General features: G+C 39.8%; 1 protein-coding gene across 7 annotated transcripts in view; it reads left to right on the top strand.

Annotated features, from left to right (window-relative positions):
- The window catches only part of MAPKAP1 (MAPK associated protein 1), a 245,077-nt gene that overhangs the window by 124,749 nt on the left and 101,464 nt on the right, over window positions 1-18,864 (top strand). For all 7 annotated transcript variants that reach the window (XM_040482325.1, XM_040482323.1, XM_040482329.1 and 4 more), the window contains one exon: window positions 8,113-8,289. In XM_040482325.1, the coding sequence (XP_040338259.1) occupies window positions 8,113-8,289 (177 nt within the window). The remainder of the gene's footprint in view (window positions 1-8,112; window positions 8,290-18,864) is intronic.

Genomic DNA, 18,864 nt, shown 5'->3' with positions numbered 1-18,864 from the left:
TCGGTTTTTTAATGTGTGTCGGGGAGTGGGAGGAGCAGCACAAGTTTTGTCTTCTTTTCGAGATGACTTTGCTATACCTAAGAGAAGTTTTCAAATAGTTGTTTATACTTGCATGTTTGAAGTTTAGAAGAGAGAGAGAAGTATGAGCTAGGAATGTGAATGTAGGAGTCCTATGCATAGAGAGATTAACTGGAGTCTCCAGCATGTGTAAGTGAAGAAAGAGAAGGGCCTAAGACTGGACATTGAAAAACTAGGTAGATGGTGGTGCTGAAATAGGGTGTCCTAGAGGAGAAATAGAGGTGAAGGAAGAATTTGGTTTAGGATGAAATGAAGGCTGAGATGACTTGAGAGTTGTCCATGTGATGAAGAAGTCTTGTAAGCAGTAGGATAGTTATAAGTTTGGAGGCTGGGCGTTGTCTATTTTATTGTTTTGTTTTCCTTAGTCCCTAACACAATGCTTAGCAAATAGCAAGTACTCAATAAGTGATTTGTGGAATGGATGAGAGAACATAGGAACATTCAGATTCAGAGATGTAGACTAAACTTACCACCCATGCCATTGCCAGGGAAGAAGCCCTTCTCCACGTGTCTGCTTAGACAAGCTTCTGACGGTATACAAACCTTTATTCATCAAAAAACACCGAGTTAGATTGTCTCAACCTGGTCAGATATTTAAGTGATAGATGAAGGTTTGGGAATACTGTTTACAAACACTGTCTTCATTGAGCTGCACAGAAATATTGCTCATTGTCAACATTTCCCAAGAGCCAGAGTCCTCACACTTACTAGGTAATGAATGGGTAGATATGAACACATTAGAATGCCTGCTTTGTGTCATGACCCAGGCTAAGCATTTTACATATATTATCTCCTTCCTTATAATACCTCTGTAACTCTTAGATAACAATAGAGAAGCTGAGAATCAGGAATTTAAGGTAATGCCCGAGATCATGTATTTAGTAAGTGGCAGACAGAGTCAGGATTTGAACCCAGGTTTGACTCCCATTTCTCTTGCTCTTAACGACTATGTTATACAAAGCAATGAATTTCTTTTCCTGATAGCATCTGGAGACATAGGCATTTGAGATTTTCCTCCATCCCTCCCATCCATCCATCCGTCCATCCATCCATCTTTTTATTCTTGCAGTCATTCACTCAGCAAACATTTAGATGTTGTCTGCACCATCCCAGGTACTATACTAGGCACTGGGGATATAATCAGTCATAAAATAAAGCTTATGGCCTCAAGATTTAGGCTAATATATGAGGCAGACACCAAATTACACAATTTTAGCTCCATTGTCCTTGAGACTTGCTATAATAGTAGACATAATAGAATGCTGTGAGGACATAGAAAAGGGCTCTTCTAATTCTGCTAGAAGTTGGAGGCTTGGGTTGAGTAGGGGTGAGAGGAATGTTAGGGAAGTCTTCCCAGTAGAATGGATACTTGAGCTAAATCTCAAAAGATGACTGGATAGACTAGGAATAGAGAGCCTCTGGGCTGAGAGGCCGGCATGAATAGTAACAGGAGCTAGCATGTATATATGCTAGGACCTGATTAGGATACTGCAAGCACGTGGTGTGAATGGAGCCTAAGGTGTGTGTTCTGAAATGTCAGGAGATTGAGTTGAAAGCAGGGCAAAATATACTGGAAGGCTTTATGGAACCCAGGTATTATTAATGGTCTCTTTTGTTTTTATTTGAAAGGTTGCAAAAGGTTTTAAACAGGGAAGTGACAGTATCGTATTGTGTTTCAGAAAGATCCTAGTAGACCTTTTCAAGGTCAGTTTGTAATAGAGTGAACGAGTTTCTGAAACTTAGAATTTTGCCAAGTGAATTTGTTTTAAAAATGTCCGGTTCAGAACAATATGAAAAGAGGACTTCCCAGAAATGCCAGAATGATAGAATTAGCAAACAAGGATGTTAAAATAGCTATTATAAACATGTTCCATATTTTCAAGGTAATACAGGGAAACATGAACATGATGAGGAAAGAAGTAGAAGATATTTAAGAAAACCTAGATGGAACTTCTAGAGATGAAAAGTATAGTATCTGAAATGGAAACTGTACTGTGTGAGTTTAAGAGCAGATTAGACACCACAAAAGGAAAAAAATCAATGAACTTGAAGACATAGCAATAGGAACTATCTAAAAAAGGAGCTCAGATGAAACACTATGAAGGTCTTGCTTTCATTTGGAAATTAGTGGGCATTTTCTCCTTAGAACTTCTTTGCCAGAAAATTTAGACTTAACTATTCTTGTGTGATGTGGTTGTGGCTTGACAAACCTTAAAATGTTATTTATCAATTTTCACTTTACATTTATGGAGTTTATTTTGGAGAAGAGGAAATCTTGACAGTCTTAAAAGTCTTTTCTCTGACTTCAAAGAGATGAACTTCTGAGCTGCAATCCTCAGGGCCTTTTTTCTCTTGATAATGTCTGATGCACTGTTTATAATGATTTTGTCATCAAAATAAATAGCAAGACCCAAGTAATAAGAGTTCTGGACATTGCAGAATCATGTGCTCTTTTTATTTTTCATCCAAAAAACCTCCCCAAAAATTTCATCTGTCCGGCCATCATGCTTAAGTACATTTTGCATGTTTTGAAGATAAAAGTGAATTTTTATGAGCAAATTGAACATGTCAGATCACATTTGGGAGAAATCTAGGATGCTTCCTGGAATGCTCCTGAATTTTCATATATGAATTAAATACCATCTATATATGGACTACAGGCTTTTGTCTCTTCATAAAAGCCAAACTGGCCTTTGAATGTGAAATGAATATTGATCAACAATTAAATGAAATAAATTTTTCTAATGCAAAATTTTGTTAGCCTTATTTGTGGAAACATGAATAAGTGAAATTCAATTAATTGTACTCATTAACACTTTGGAGATTTAGATATATGTTTATTTATACATACATTTATTTGTATAAATATAAAATCTCCAAAGCGTTAATGAGTACATTTAATGACAGAGTGTGTGTGTGTATGTATGTGAGAGCGAGAGCGAGAGCGAGAGTGAGAGAGAGATCTGTCCATCCTCCAGAAGGATCTCTTTTTGGCAACAGGCTTCATTTTGCATCCATTCACCGTTCTAACTTCCAGTCTTCTCACAAATATCATTGTCCCTGGAAGGGCCTGCTTTTTCCATGCTAACCCAATTCTAAAATTAAGCCTCTTTTTTTAGACACCTATGTCTTTTTAAGACACCTATGTTTTTATTGCAACATTATTTACCATAACCAAGATACAACCCACGTTTTCTTCAATAGATGAGTGGATAAAGAAAATGTAATGTGATATATATGTGATATAGACACATGTATACATACATATAAATGGAAAAATAGCCAAAAAAAAGAATGAAATCTTGCCACTTGCAACAACATGGATGGATCTAGAGGGTATAACTAAGTGAAATAAGTCAGAGAAAGACAAATACCATATGATTTCATTAATATGTGGGATTTAAGAAAGCAAATGAAAAAGATAAAAGAGACCAAAAAAAAAAAAAAGACTCTTAAATACAGAGAACAAACTGGTGGCTATTAGTCTTTTATCATTACTCAATCCCTGATAGTGACTCACAACTAGGACTTTTAGTGTTCTCTATGTCATGCTGTCCCCCATGCTTCTGTTAGTTCTGCTTCTGTGTGATCAAAAGCTTAAGAGTGGTAGAAGAAATTTTGACAAAATGAGAATCTTTCTTCATGCCAGCTACTGTACAGTTAATTAACTCATATAATCCTTATGAGATCCTTATGCAGCAGGTATGTATGGTTATTTTCTCCATTAATTCCAGGACTCGATAGAGAAAATGACCACTTAGGAATCAGGGGATCTGGGTGAGGCAGGAGATGCTGAGTCTCTAGAACAGGTGATTCTACAGTGGGGTGAGAGATTTCCCAACCTTTGTACTGTTCTGTATTTCTAAATTGTTCCATGTTTCTAATCATGCATTACCCTTATCAAAAAATAAGTATTTTATAAAGAAAAGAAAATGAAAGTTATCCTTAGTCATCTGGAAAGGACATCTGGGACATCTGGAAGCTACAGGAAAAAAGTGCTCATTGCTCAATTGTAAACATAACCTTTGTAAACTTTTTGGTACCTTTCCTTCTAGTCTTTTTATATGCATGTAATTAAACATTTTTACATAGTCGTAATAATTTCTCAGTGTTTTTTCTCCATAAAAAAAGTGAGGTGCCAGCACTCGTATCTTGATGAACCGTAAAAATGCCTCTTTGATCCTCACCTCTTCCTGGGACTTCTCCTTTTGTCTTGGTTTGCAATCTCTGGCACATGTGCATTGCCTAGAAAGCCCCATTTGGTTAACAGATATCAATGTGACAAGCAAGCAAAAGAAAAAGAAAAGCTTATTACTTCTCCTCATTAGCACACACATCATTAATAATACCCTTTATGTTTTTTTCATGGGTAGAGCGATTCAGTCTATACATTCATATATTCATTCATTCAACAAATACTTGTTAAGTGCCAGCCATTTTCCTCCTCAGTGAGGATGCAGAGACAATAGAATGATCCCTGCTTCTTAGGAGAACACAGAACGGTAAATGAGAAAAAGATGTGATAACTATATGCAGAAATACTAATCAAGTTCTGAAAGACCACAGAGGAGAATCGCTTGGATTCTCCTAGAGATCAAATGATTCTCCTAGAGAAGTCAGGGAAAGGTTTTTATAGATAAGAAAATGGAGCAGCTCAGAGAGATTTGGTCACATGGCTGGTTAGTGGTTGAGTTAGCATTCAAAGCAGATCTGACTGCAAAACCACTCTTTATTCTACCATACTAGGTCATAAGGAGGAGGCATCCCTGTTTTCATTGTTTTATCAGTTCCAGATGTCTGTATTTGGGGGATTCTTGAGTCATAGACCACAGCTTCCCCCATTTTCACTCCCTATTTCAAAATGCCACCTGTTTCTGATTTGATCAAAGAGTAATAGAATGGCAGTGAGGAGACCTGAGTTCTTCAGAACCAGCTTTGCCACTTTTAACTGGATCGTCGTGGGCATGTTCTTCCCCATTTCTACCCATCTATTCCCCATCTGTAAAAGTGAGGAGTTGAAATAAATCTTTCTAAGCGTCTCATTTTTTGTAAGCTTCTCATTTTCCTCCTTCTTTTCAAAGCGCGTGGCATTTGCATAGGAGCAGGGGCTCCCAAGGGCCTTAGCGAGTCTAGACACACCATGGAATTGGCAGAGGGATAGGTGGGCGTCAAGGGTAAGTGCTCTTCACCGCCTGGGTTTGAATCTCAAGTCTGTCGCTTACACATTATTTAATCTGGAGCAAGCCACTTGACCTCATCGAGCCTCCCTTTTCCGATTTGGAAAATAGAAATCATAAGAAATGACTCTGAGAGTTGGTGGGGAGATTCAGGGAGCTTAGTATCTGTCTGTACTACTATGCACAGTGTCTGCCACAGAGCACTCAGTGTTGCTAATGATACTCATGGCTATTGCTCTAGTACTAAGTTGGAATCCTGAAGAGGTTTTAGAAGTCAAAATACCTTGGTAGCTTCTTTTGTTAATGATTCCTTTACAAAGGCACAAAGGAACCACTGTGTCCCTGAATAGAATGTGGAGTTTTAGTCATTTTCCCCTCAGATGTTCAGTGAAGGGGTCGAAAGGGTTGGAGTACTGTTTGCTGCTGAATTTTACTCATGACTCAGAAAAGACTCCCGTTAGTCTTGTATAATATAGGGGAAATCATTCTTTCTTTTCTTTGCTGGGTTCCCAGCATGCAGAGCAGGCTACAGTGCAGGGTCGGTACTTTGCGAGTTTCTTGAATGAAGAAATGATTTCACACTTTGTTTTTAGAAACTGAGGAGAATAGTAACACGCAGCAGTGAGTCTTTTGGCCCTCAGATCTTAGCCTGTGACATTTGTTGAGCTCGTTTTGAAGGGGATTTGGGGGCACCCCATGACAATCAAAACAGAATTCTTCTGATACCAATGTTTGGCTTTCTGCTTTGATCAATAGGCTTATTATTTGCCCTTGAAACCTCTGTGGTGCTGGGGAATCACAGACATTCCTCAGGACGATTTACATGGCAATAAATAATGTATGCTGTCCATTGCCTGCTTCATCAGTGTCTGCCCTGTTCATAAAACCCTGGAGGCTCAGTGGCCCCAAGGCTGGAGCACAGTGGACATGTTAACTCCAGAACGTGTCGCTTAGTTTCGTTGTTGTTTTGTTGGCACTAATATGCATCCACAATTTCTCTTTAAGGACTGATGTAACTGTAGAAGTTATTTTCCATCTGACTTTATTATATAGTTACCATACTATACCGTACCATAGTTACCATTTATTTTTTTACCTCTGTTATATGGTAGGCTCTACATATGTTATCTAATCTTCACAACTACCTCTGAGTTAGGTTCTTGTCTTCTTATAGAAGCAGAAACTAAGGGGCGCCTTGGTGGCTCAGTCGGTTGAGCATTCAACTCTTGATTTCGGCTCAGGTCATGATCCCAGGGTTATGGGATCAAGTCCTGTGTCGGGCTTTGCACTGAGTGTGGAGCCCACTTGGGATTCTCTCTCTCTGCCCCTGTCCCCCACTTGTGCGCGCGCTGTCTCTCTCTCTCTCTCTCTCTCTCTCTCTCTCAAGTTAAAAAAAAAAAGGAAGAAGAAATAGAAACTGAAACTCAAGGAAGCGAAGCTTATTTTCTGAAATCACATAGTCCATGAGCACTGGAGCTTAGGTTTTAAACTCAGGTCTTTCTGGACACAAAGCTCTTAGCTACTATACCATAACATTTTTCTTATCTAACAGACTTTCTTCTCCTATAGGTGTCTAGTGTTTATGGTTAGCAACCTCTTGCAAAGATCCGTAAGTTTCCCACATCATTCAGAGATGAATTTTAAATTTCTTAACAGCGTTGCAAATACATGAAATTTATAGTGACAAACATAGCCAGATTACTTTCTTGTTATCCATCCATTTAGCAAATTTACAGTTCCCATTAATTTTAATCTGTCCTTATTACCTGTTTTATATAATAAATATCTCTTAGTCATGACAGACTGAGTATAGATCACCTGAAGTAGGCTCTCTCTCAATAACTAGAGTTGCAGTTAAAGATTTGTGAATTAATTGGGAAAATTGCAAATCAGGTAGTCAGTGAAATAATTCATTGTCACATCCAATCAATAAACTTTGTAAATCAACTCATTTAATTCAAAAAATGATCTATATAGATCAAGCAACCAATTAAACAATTAGCATACACTTTGCAATTAATTAATTTAAGCATCAATCATATAATTAAAATTCCAAATTTAAGCTGCACAATTTAAAACCCTACTGCCTTGTGAACTATTAGGATCATGTTTCTGAATGTTAGCAGATAAGCAGTTTCACAGTGTAACTTTGGAGCAAGGTGTTTTAAAGTGCTTCTAATTGATTTTTAAGTTTTAAATTGTCTTTATGTTGGTAGTTTCCCACCCCTTTACAGCAAATCAACTTTTTACTTCTCCGCCCAAGAAAGAGAAGGAAATGTGTGTTGACTCTAAAATGGGCAAGGCTGGAATCTGGGAGTATAGACTGGACATTGTAGGAATAGGAGAAAAGTCTAGAAGCAATGGAGAGAGCCGTTTATCTGCATCAGGATAAACCAGGTTATTTGCTTTTACTCTGTTAAGTGTCTTTGGTATTTGGAATCAGTGGATCAGTGGAATCACACTTGCTGTGTGTATTTTATTTATACTTATATTTAACTAACGTAGTACTTTCCCCCCCGCTATACCATAAGGTATTCCTTGAGGACTGATACTAAATATCATCTTTGATTTAAGGGACTAAGTTCTGTGTCTTATCTATAACAGGTGCTCAGTAACTATTTGTTGGAAGAATAGATTAGTAGAAAGGACCTCCTTTCACATTGCTTTTCTCCCCCTTTGTACTCCCATGTTTTCTCTTTATCAAATGAAGTAGGATTTAGGGTAATCTTACTGCTTCACCAGGCTTTCGGGTAAAGGAAGAGCAGTGTCCCAGTTTGCCTGCTGTATACTGTAGCCTCTTATCTCCTTGTCCCTCCTTCACCCTGGTATTCACTCACTGTTTTGGTTTTCCTTTCAGTGACAATGTCAGTGCCTACTGCCTGCATATCGCTGAGGATGATGGGGAGGTTGACACAGACTTCCCCCCACTGGATTCCAACGAGCCCATTCATAAGTTCGGCTTCAGTACTTTGGCCCTGGTTGAAAAGTATTCATCTCCTGGTCTGACATCCAAAGAGTCGCTCTTTGTTCGGATGTGAGTATTGACCCTGTTGCTGATTTCAGTATCTCATCTCTGCCTTTTAGAATTTTTGGTTTTGCTCATCGTATGGATGATATTAGGTATCTGGATGTCCCTTTGTAGTGACTACTTGCAGAGAGATGTTGGGGACAGCATTTGCAATGTATTTTATGCCTCTGTACCTAGATTAAACACAGACTGCTTTGTAGTAGGGAATTGCATTAGGCAGATCTCTGAACGTAGTATCTGTGAACCACGCCTCTGGACATACTGGGTGGGGTACTTTGGAGCCTGTGAAGCAGCAATTCTGAGTTTCCCTCTTTCTCTTCACAGACTACACACTAAATGAAAAATGTGCGTTGCAGCTACTTTTGTCTCGTGACTTAAAATACTTATTTTCTTCTCTCCAATTTTGTTCAAATCAAATTTGAGTTTTCCTTTCAGTTGTCCTCCTTTAGACTGATAAGGTGTTAACTTTCCTGTGCCTTTGGCAGTCTGGCAAAGCCTATAAAAACCCTTTCCGGAAAAGTATTTTTTAGGGTTTGTTTTGTTTTTTTCTTTTTTCTTTTTTGAGAGAGAGAGTGTGTGTGCATGCTAGCAATGGAGGGACAGAGAGAATCCTTCAGGCAGGCTCCGTGCTGTCATCCTCGTAGATCCTAACTTGGGGCTCGACCCCTCCAGTCATGAGATCGTGCATGACCTGAGCTGAAATCATGAGTAGGATGCTCAACCTACTGAGCCACCCAGGCACCTCTCCAGAAGAGTGTTTGTGAATGCAGAAAATAAAATCCACAGGAATACAAGAGAATTCCATTACATTTAAATACTTCTGAAATTATTAAACCAATCTGTGATATAGTAATGTGCATAGTTTTACTAATATTTAATACCAAGATACGGCAGCAGGTCTGTCAGTAACTGCTGAAGTCTCTCGCCTCAAAGTTAAGTGATGAGTATAAATGATACTTGGGAAATCTGCAACAACTGTAGTGTGCTGTGACATCTGTGTTTTTTCTGTTCATGGCAGAGTCACTAGTACTGCCAATACAACTGGGGTTTGTTGACTACATTTATAATTCAAGGACATGGTAACTATCAGAAGTCAATGGAAATAAAAATATAATTTTTATTTATTCAAGTCTCTACAGCAAGTTTTACCCAGAGGTCCCTGTTAGAGGAAAACCTGTAGCGTTTTCTGACCAGGACTGAGACTGGCCGTCTCCTGGGAACAATAGTGATCCTTCTGGCACCCCCTGCTGTTAGGAACCAGCAAATTCACTAGCCAAAGGAGGGATTGCTTTAGAGGACTTCTCCTTGTCTCTGTAAAACATACTGCCTTTGTTTCAAATTCTTACTGAAAATAGGATTATGCTACTTATGATATGTGAGTAGTTGGGGTCTCTCTACCCTTGACCAAAGAAAGAATACTGAGTGCTTGGCGGGCAGGTAGCTAGGGGATGATTCCTCAAGTTTTTCTAGTTACCATTTCATCCCTGCTATGAAGTCACGTTTGATGTATGTAACAGTAAATATTTTCCCTCCTTTTCTATTTGGGAGGCACTAAAACAGCAATGTTAAAGAATATTGAAAGCAGTTTAAAAGTTATCCAGTGATTCCTCCACCCTAATATAACTGTTTTCATTTTTGTATCACCATTTCCAATATATATATATATATATATATTACAGTTTCACTTCTAGTGTACATATTGTGTTATTCTTGCTTAAAATTGCAAATATTTGATATCTGTTCTTAGTTCCTACAATCTACATTTATTATGTGCCAAGAATCTAGACAGAGACAACCCCTTTGCTCATGGAGCACACGCTACCTAGTGGGGGGGGGGACAAGTCGTCAGATCATTAAAATGTGCTGAGCAATACAATAGAGAAAGGTACAGGCTGCATCAGAGGCCTTTCACGGGATGTTTAGATTGTTTATTTGCTTTGGTTTTAATAAGTGATTCTATAATAATAGTTTTTATCTCTGTCCCTTTTATTTCTGTTGAATAACCTCCTTAGGACAGTTTTCCTGTGAGTAGGATCATTGGTCAGAATAGAAACATCTTTAGACTTGCTTTTGTATTGACATGTAGCTTTCTGAAAGATGTTCCAATTTACAGTGCTACCAATAGAATTCATAAACGCATCTTTTCAAAGTCTTACCATCACAGAGTGTCATTAGAACTTTTTTCTTTTCACTCTCAAAGATACGTATAGGGATATTTCAATAGTTTCCACTTGCATTTCATTTATTTATAGATGACTGGAAGAGTTGTTTTCATTAGCACATAATTTTTACTACATAAATATTAACATATGACCATAGCATTCTTTTGAACTGAAAGTCCTTTTTAAAACAAGTGTTTTTAAATCAGTGATTTTCAATAGTTGGGGGGTTGGGGTTGGAGGTAGGCCAGACATACCTCCCCAGGAGAAGCATCTAAAGACTACACAGTGTCTATGAACTCCAGCTTTTGGAGAATGGGATGAGGGAGGGGAGAGAGGCAGAGAGTAACAGCAGCGGCTTTAAACTTAATACTCTTACGTTTTTCCTGAACTAGTCCCATCCCTGCACTCCCACTCCCAAACACACACACACACACACTAGTCAGTCCTCTTTCTGTTTAAAGTTTTAGAGAGCTTATTCAACATTCCTGGAGTGTTTCTAAAAGCACAAGGTAAAGTAAAATCTTTATATGTGAGCATTTAGAACAAAAGTGTCAGTACATTTTCTGTTTCTTCTTTTTCTCAGTTGTCTGATGAAATAGTACAGATTACTGACCATTTGCCCTGTGTGTGTTTTCTTGCTTCAGCAACCTTCCATTCACCTTTCTGGTCTATATTTTAAGTTAGAAAAGCCTCTCCTGCTAATGCAGGACAGAACAGACTTTCAAGAGTTACCAGGGATGTGTTCATAGTTTCGAGAGAGTGAAGTCTCAGCAAAATAAGTAAAGCTGTCCCTCCTTTTCTTCATTTCTCCCTTTCCTCCTTGCGTCTCTCTCCCAGGGGAGAATGGGCAGGGATGTATGGGAATACCCTGAACTGAACCAGAAAGAGGGAGCTAAGTTTTGACAATAAGAAGTGAATTAGTATTTACTAATTGAAACAATTTATATGTTATTCCATTTAATCTGAAAATAGCCCAGTTTTGATTATGACCATTTTGGAGACATGAAAACTGAGGCTGACAAGGATTGCTCTCAGGCCGGGCTTTGCCCCCGTGTCTGACTTCAAAGTCCACGCTCTTTGTGACACCCTGCTAAGGGTGAGGATGGCGGCAGGGAATCCCACTGTATTGAGGCCAGCATTCAGCTACTGTATACTGTAGTGTAGTAGATAAGAGCATGGTGGCCTCTGGAGCCAGAATGCTTGGGTGCCAATCCTGACATTACCCTTAGTACCGTGTGTGTGTGTGTGTGTGTGTGTGTGTGTGTGTGTGTGTGTGTGTGAGAGAGAGAGAGAGAGAGAGAGAGAGAGAGAGAGAGAGGGAGAGAGAGAAAGACAGAGAGAAAGACAGAGAGAGAGAGATCTTGGGTGAATTGCTTAACTTTTTTGTGGCCCAATCAAATGAGAATAATAATAATAATACCTACCTCATAGAGCCCCTGTGAGGACTGAAGGGGCTAATATATGTAAAGCACTTAGAAAAGGGCCTGTTTGTCTGTCTGCTGCAGTTATTGTTGTTATAACTAAACACTCGTCGAGGGCAAGAACTGGATCATTTATGCCCCACAAACACCCAGCATAGCTCCATTACTGTGGTAGGTATGCCACAAGTATTTCTTGAATGGGTAGCTTATTGAATAGATCTCTTTGATGCTTCTACATTTTTCTTCTTCCCCTCCTTTCAGTTTTCTAACAGAGAGGGGCTGAGTGTGGGTAGACTCTGCCCAGCTTGCTGTTGGGCTAACTTTTGCTGAGTATGGGCAGGGGTGGAGATTGGAGATCTGTAGACTTTCAAATCCGTCCTCTTATGGACAGACATCCTTTAAGAGACAGTGGCAAGACCACAAATTCCTTGAAGGCAGGGTGCCTACAGTCTCAGTTATCTCTATATCCCTAGCAGCCAGCACAGGGCCTCTTAGAGAAGGAATGGATGAATCTTTAGGTGTCTGTGGGCTGCTGCGAGGGACCCTGGCCAAACTTTCTGTCCTGCCTCACTTTTTTTTTTTAGCCCACTTGACCTCTTCTGCAGCCCTGTTCCTGTCTTCTGAATACCGTGAAGTTCCTAGGTTGCCTTCTGGCTTTCAGAGGCCCTCACACCCAACCACGAGGCTCCCATATACCATCTTTCCCCCACTCCAAGTGAGGCCGCACAGACTTTGAGCTTAGTTAGCCTGACCTGGGTGCAAGTTTCAGTTTCACAGATGACTTTTGCTGCATGACTGTAGTCTCCGTGTCTTCATCTGTAAAATGAGGGGAATATTAATTACCTGACGATATTGTTGTGAGGAATTTTATTAAATGTAATTTTCTTTCAAAGGAAAACAAATTCTCCTGAAGCCCCAATGTTTGCCCAAATTCGTTTTATTGTAGTGTTACTTAAATACATATAAATGTAAAACTCTAGCTATAAATTCCATGTTTTTATGCAACCCAAACAAAATTACAAATTTAATGCAAATAAACTATAACATTAATAAAATACAATTAACAACTTAAATGCAACAGATGATGTTTTGCTGAAATTAAATCACTGATGTTGGATTTAATGGGTGTTAAATGTTTTACTTGTCAATTTGAGGTTTTTGATTTTTATACGAAACGTTGATTACCGTATTAATATTTGTCCTTTTAAACAATGAGTGTATTTTTAACTACTAGTCCATTATTTTAATGAGCTGGTTGATTTATAGTGCATCCCTTCCCCCAATTTTAAATGTGCTTTACTGGAAATAGTAAAGAACATTTCTGCAAGGATAACCAGTTTATGTCAGTTTGCCCAGGACTTTCTCTGTTTTGAAATTCAGAGTCTATACCCAGTAACCCCCACCCCTCAGCCCCAGGATAATTGATCACCCTACTTTCTGAAGTTGTCGATTGGTCTGTACCTAAATGGGCTCTCTACCTGATTGATACCTGTACACAGTGTGACTTGGGCGCTGCAGGGCATGACTTCTTCAGAGGTCAGCACGCCTGTGCCACAGGGAGAGCCTTGTGCCCACTTCTCCCATCATCACAGTGTTTTTGCCTGCAGCTTGTAGTGATGTCATTTGGCTTTGAGTCTATTAGGATGTTAAATAACTCTAGCTGCTGGAACACACAGCCCCCCAAATCTCACCACCTCATCCAACAAGTTGGCAGACTTTTCCTATACAGGGCCAAGTAGTAAATATTTTAGGCTTGTGGGCCATACCTCTCTGTAACTCACGTCTGCCATAGTAGCAAGAAAGTAGTCATAGACGACAATACATCAACAAATGGGGGTGGAGTAGGTTTGTTGACCCTGGCTTACTAGTAACTTTATTTCTTGTTCAGATCTGTCTAAGGAGGGTCTGGTTGCCCTCCTGGGTATTTTTCCTCTAAGCAGCGATTCAAGGCTCCTCCAACTGGGTGGAGAATGGGGAACGTGGAAGGCTAGGAGTGGCCCAAATCTCTCTCTGTATTTATTGTATAAGTTATTATATATATAATCCATATATAATATTGCTTTTCTAAATATATATCATGTATATGATCCATATGTGTGTGTGTGTGTGTGTGTGTGTATGTATGATGTTCATTAAACTAAAAGCAAAATTTTTAAATTCTGAAACTTAGCCTGTGAATTCATCTGTTAAGCCTGGGGGCCCTTGAACCTCAGGTAAGAAATGTAGCTATGAAGTTAGCTCAGACCCAGTTATGTAGGAAGTGTTACATAGTTGCTATTTTTGTTATTTCAGTCAGAGATTTATCGGGCTGAATAATTCACACTAAGGTGTGCATGGGGTTTAACTTTTCTTTCGGTTATTTATTGCATAATGAATATATGTCCATCATAGAAAAATTAGAAAATATGTTTCTTCACACAAAAGAAAGTTTAAACTTTCACTTTCTTCCATCAGACAAGATAATCACTTACTAAATTATATAATTATTTATGTTTAGAAAGAGGAACTAATTAACTTAAATGAATCCCTAATTGGCAAAGTGTTCTGTGGAAAAGAATGTGAAGCTGAGTAGCCTCTGATGTTCTTACCAAGTCAGGGCTAGACGAGCCTTTCCCTGCCGGAGCCCTTGGTCAGAGGAGACTCAGGAAATAGAGTTGTTGTCTGGGAAAGGAGCATGGATTATGCTAAAAATTTGCAAATTAGTTGCGTTCTAATGGAAACTCTCTCCTTTTCCAGACAGGCAAGTGGATTTCTAAGATATCCATTGTTCCTGATTGATTTTGGACAGATCAAATGTGCATATAAACAGGAGTCCCTAACTTGCTGACTGCTAGCTGCTCTGAGCCTACGCATTGAAGGTGTTTAGGTATCAGGAGTGTAGAAGGAGAGAAGTAGGGGGCAGAAGTATGGGGGAGTATATGGTTGGTCCTCAAAACTAAATAGCTAGAGCTCTGCTGGTGCCTAGTATCCCAGGAAGTACTTCATGCCAGCAGTGACCAAACCAAGGCCTGCTGGGCCCTTAGCCATAGTGGGACAAGGGAGAATGAGATCTTGGAGTGAACAGGGGAGGAGCCTGCTTTGTCCCCCCCCCCCCCCCCCCCCTCAAGCCCCAGTACAGGGCCAATTCAATCAGAACTCATGGAACTGAATTGAGTTTAAAAGTGGCAGTGGCGCCTGGGTGGCTCGGTTGGTTGAGCGTCCGACTTCGGCTCAGGTCATGATCTCACGGTTTGCGAGTTTGAGCCCCGCGTCGGGCTCTGTGCTGACAGCTCGGAGCCTGGAGTCTGCTTCGGATTCTGTGTCCCTCTCTCACTGTGCCCCTCCCTCACTCATGCTCTGTCTCTCTCTCAAGAATGAATAAAACTTCTTAAAAAATAAAAATTAAAAAAATGGCAGTGATGACAGCAACTGTGATGGTGTCATTACATGTGTTGACATTGACATTTCACACTGGGATCCTACTCGGGAAGGGGGAAGAAGGGTTTTAAACAGGGAAGAAAAGTCCAAACCAATAAAATGGACAGACCCCCTTAATCAGAAGTCAATAAGAACAATTAAACTTCCCTCCTATAGATGTATTGACTTAAAATGTTTGATATATCAGATAGGCATGGGGAAGGAACCTTTCTAGCCAACAGCTACAGAGCAGAGCAAATAGAATCCAGGTAGGATTTTCCTGTTTGGGAAATGGATCACGGGGTAGTCAGTAGACAGTCTTCCACCAGAAGCTGGGCTGCCTTGGACATTGTAGCCCAGAGGGTTCCCAGAGACTGCTGTGGCTTCTCTTGGCTCCGCATAAAGAGAAAGGTTAGCTGCTTTTTCAGAGGCGTGGCCTAGATTCATTGCTCTTTGCCGTACCTGGGCATTTCCAAGGATTGGTAGTTTTAGTAGACCCTCTTGATGAGATCTCCACAGTGTACCCAAAGTGACCAGACCTTTTGGAAAAGATATCATCAGTTTGAAGCCTCTCCTACTCTCGTGTGATACTGCTTTGTGGTTTGGAGAGAAAAAACAAAAACAAAACGAAATGAGCCTTTTTTACACTCACTCAGTTTAGTGCCTCTAGTAGCCATTATCTCATTTATTCCTTATAAGAAACTCATTTTTATAATATATGAGCTGAGGATCAGAGACAGGTAGTTATTTGCTCAAGGTCATACAGTTTGGTAAGGGGCAGAGCTAAGTAGGATAAGGGGAAAAGAAAAACCGATGCCTGTATCCTTTGTAACCAGGCCTGACAATATGGGTATAAATTTCCTATTTATTTATTGTTTGCTCGAGTCATAGAGGACCAACTGTGTGTTGTTTCTTTTCATTCTGTTGTATTAGCAAACATTTTCATTGTCCAGATTGTCCTCGTGTATGGAAATGTAACATATGCAGCCTGTTTAATTTTGTATTTGTGAATCTGACTTGATTTCCTTTTTGGCAACAGCTACTGTCTAGAGAACAGAAAAGATTTTTCTTTGTGTCTGTTTAAAGTGACAGAAATATTGGAGCAAGTAATAAAGAGGGAAAGCATTAATTACATACTTCTAAGAATTTAAAGGTCAGACAAGCTAAATATGTATGTTTTGCTCACTGGAATGTCTTGAAATTGTGCCAGGATACGCTTTGTTCCTACAATAAAAGCACACATTTTAGATAGCCATCAACTTACTTTGGTATCCAAAAATTATACCAGTTTGTTGCTTTAGTTTCTATATATCTTAAAAGTTTAGGGCTCACATTTCTGACATTAATGTGATTTGTTTCATGATCCACCCCCTTTGGCCATGTTTAGTCACTATGTCTCATTTTGATTTCCTCTGTTCTCCCCTCAGCTTATGTTGGAGTCTGTCAGCTGCTGCTATGTACATGTCAGGCTAGTGACTTGTAATGTTTATTAATACAATGTCAGTCTTGCTGTTGAAAAAACTGTGATGCTTCTCAGAAGGTTGCAATAGAACGAAGCGTTTGATTTCCAGATCCTGTCTGCACTGCATGGTGAATACATTCTCAGATGTTATGCAGTTCACTGACCTGACAGTTATGGAACCCCGCCTGGGACCCCATTTCAGCAGGACATATTTGAACAGAAACAGTTTGCAAAACTTTACACACTTAAACTCCTGCCAAGGCAAACTGTTAGCCACTTGAGTTTGTTATAAATACCCAGTGGCAGTGGTTGGAAGTAGCCCACGGTGTGTTTTATATTCTGAACTGAATGTGAATGTCTTTGCGGTTATATAGAGTAGTAAATAATTGAGTTTGATTAGGGAGAGGGACCTCATTATCCCCCACCTGTGCCCAGCTGGAAGGGGAGGGTCGAAATGAAGCCATTAGCTGTCTCTCTTACTGGCATCTCAAAGAGCTCAAATACATCTGTGTCTTATTTTCTTTTCTGGCACAATCAGTCGAGCAAGCTAAGCAGGCATGACCGGATTTGGCAAGTCCCAAGGACTCTGGCAAAGATACACAAGGAGAAGGCGGAGGGCAGTCATTTTGGCTTCTCACTGCCCATTAGTCTAGCGAGTTATGTTTTTGGAAAATGTCTGTTTTGAAAAAGAGTACTTTGTCCAATGTCAAACATCACATACTCGCACAATACGCTTTGATCTTAAAAAAAAATTTTTTGTCAGTGCAAGGGGAAACAAAATGTGGCATTCACACCAGTGTAAACTCTCTTTATGGATAAAGTAATACCCGAAGGGCTTGCTTTAAAGCAGGCATGCTGCAGTTATTACAAGGCTTTCTCTTGCTCATATATTTTCATTTTCTACTTTGAAGTGCTAGAGAATGAACATGCATGGAGTTGGGACCCGTGCAGGCTGGGAGCTGGAGGAGTGTGTCTTCATCACTATTACGGCCTGGTCAGGACTGGAGAATCGAGTGCTCCTCTTGGCAGCCTTTTCCCACTTCCACAAACTGAGACTGTGGCTCAAGAAACCATGACGTTCTTCAAGGGCTTTTAAAAAGGGATCTCGTAGTTCATATGGTTAGTCTAACAGTTGGGACATTTTATAACCAAACTGAATGTCACAGTGGAAGTTGAACCTTTGCCCCAGACTGGTCAGTAGTTCCAATCGGGAGGGTATGCTATCTGGAAGTCACTTCTTCCCCTGAGTCCTCAAGGCTCCCTTCTGGGCTACAGAGAGGTTTAAAACTCAGACTTTGGTGTCTGGCTGCCCTGGGTTCAATTCCTGGGTCTTCTACGTAGGTGTGTAGCTCCAGGCAAGTGTCCTAACCTTGCCCAACCTCAATTTCCTCCATTTTAAAATGGGACTGATAATAGCACCTACTTTTTCTGGAAGGATTAAGTGAACAAAGTAAGTGCTCAATAAATGTTCACAGCTGTCATCGTCTCATCATTTATTACTTCCTTTCCAAGAAAAGCCCGTAATTATTATATTAACTGTTGTTTATTAAACATTTATTGTAGACAGGTATTAATGTTAACTACTTTAGAAGTATTAAGCCCTCACAGCAATCTTACACTCCTAAGAATTAGCCCTATTTTGTAGATGAGGAAACTGGAAGCTAGAGAGAGTATATCATTTATCCCGGGAAGGCAGAGCTGGACACCAGAGCAGGCTCTACTCTAGACTTGCTGTGTTCTGCCGCCTCTCGGTCACCACCCTCGTTCTTAGCAGGATATAGAGGGAAATGACCACTGTGTTTTGAGACATCTCCATCAAGAAGCTTCTCTGATCCCCTTACCCTTCCCCAGCTTGGTTAAGTGCCTCTGTGTTTTGGTAGCACTCTGATCTGGCCTGTATCTTTGTGCTTATCACGAAGAACTATAATTCTTTGTTTGTTTCTTTGTCTTTCCCCTGGACTGTGCTATTTGTGTTAGGGACCATATTGGTGATTTCCGAATCCAAAATTAGGATCTTTAATAGATGAGTGACTTCAGGTAAATTCCCAAATTCTGCCTCCAGCCTCAGATTCCATAAAATGGATAAAATAATAGCACCTATTTTAGGATTGAATGAGTTAATACAGATTTTTAAAGCTTA

Source organism: Herpailurus yagouaroundi, unplaced genomic scaffold (assembly GCF_014898765.1).
Source record: "Herpailurus yagouaroundi ecotype Mexico unplaced genomic scaffold, PumYag 160, whole genome shotgun sequence".
NCBI classification, from domain to species: Eukaryota; Metazoa; Chordata; class Mammalia; order Carnivora; family Felidae; genus Herpailurus; species Herpailurus yagouaroundi.
The sequence above is the reverse complement of the archived record's forward strand: the minus strand, read 5'-3'. Positions and strand labels throughout refer to the sequence as shown.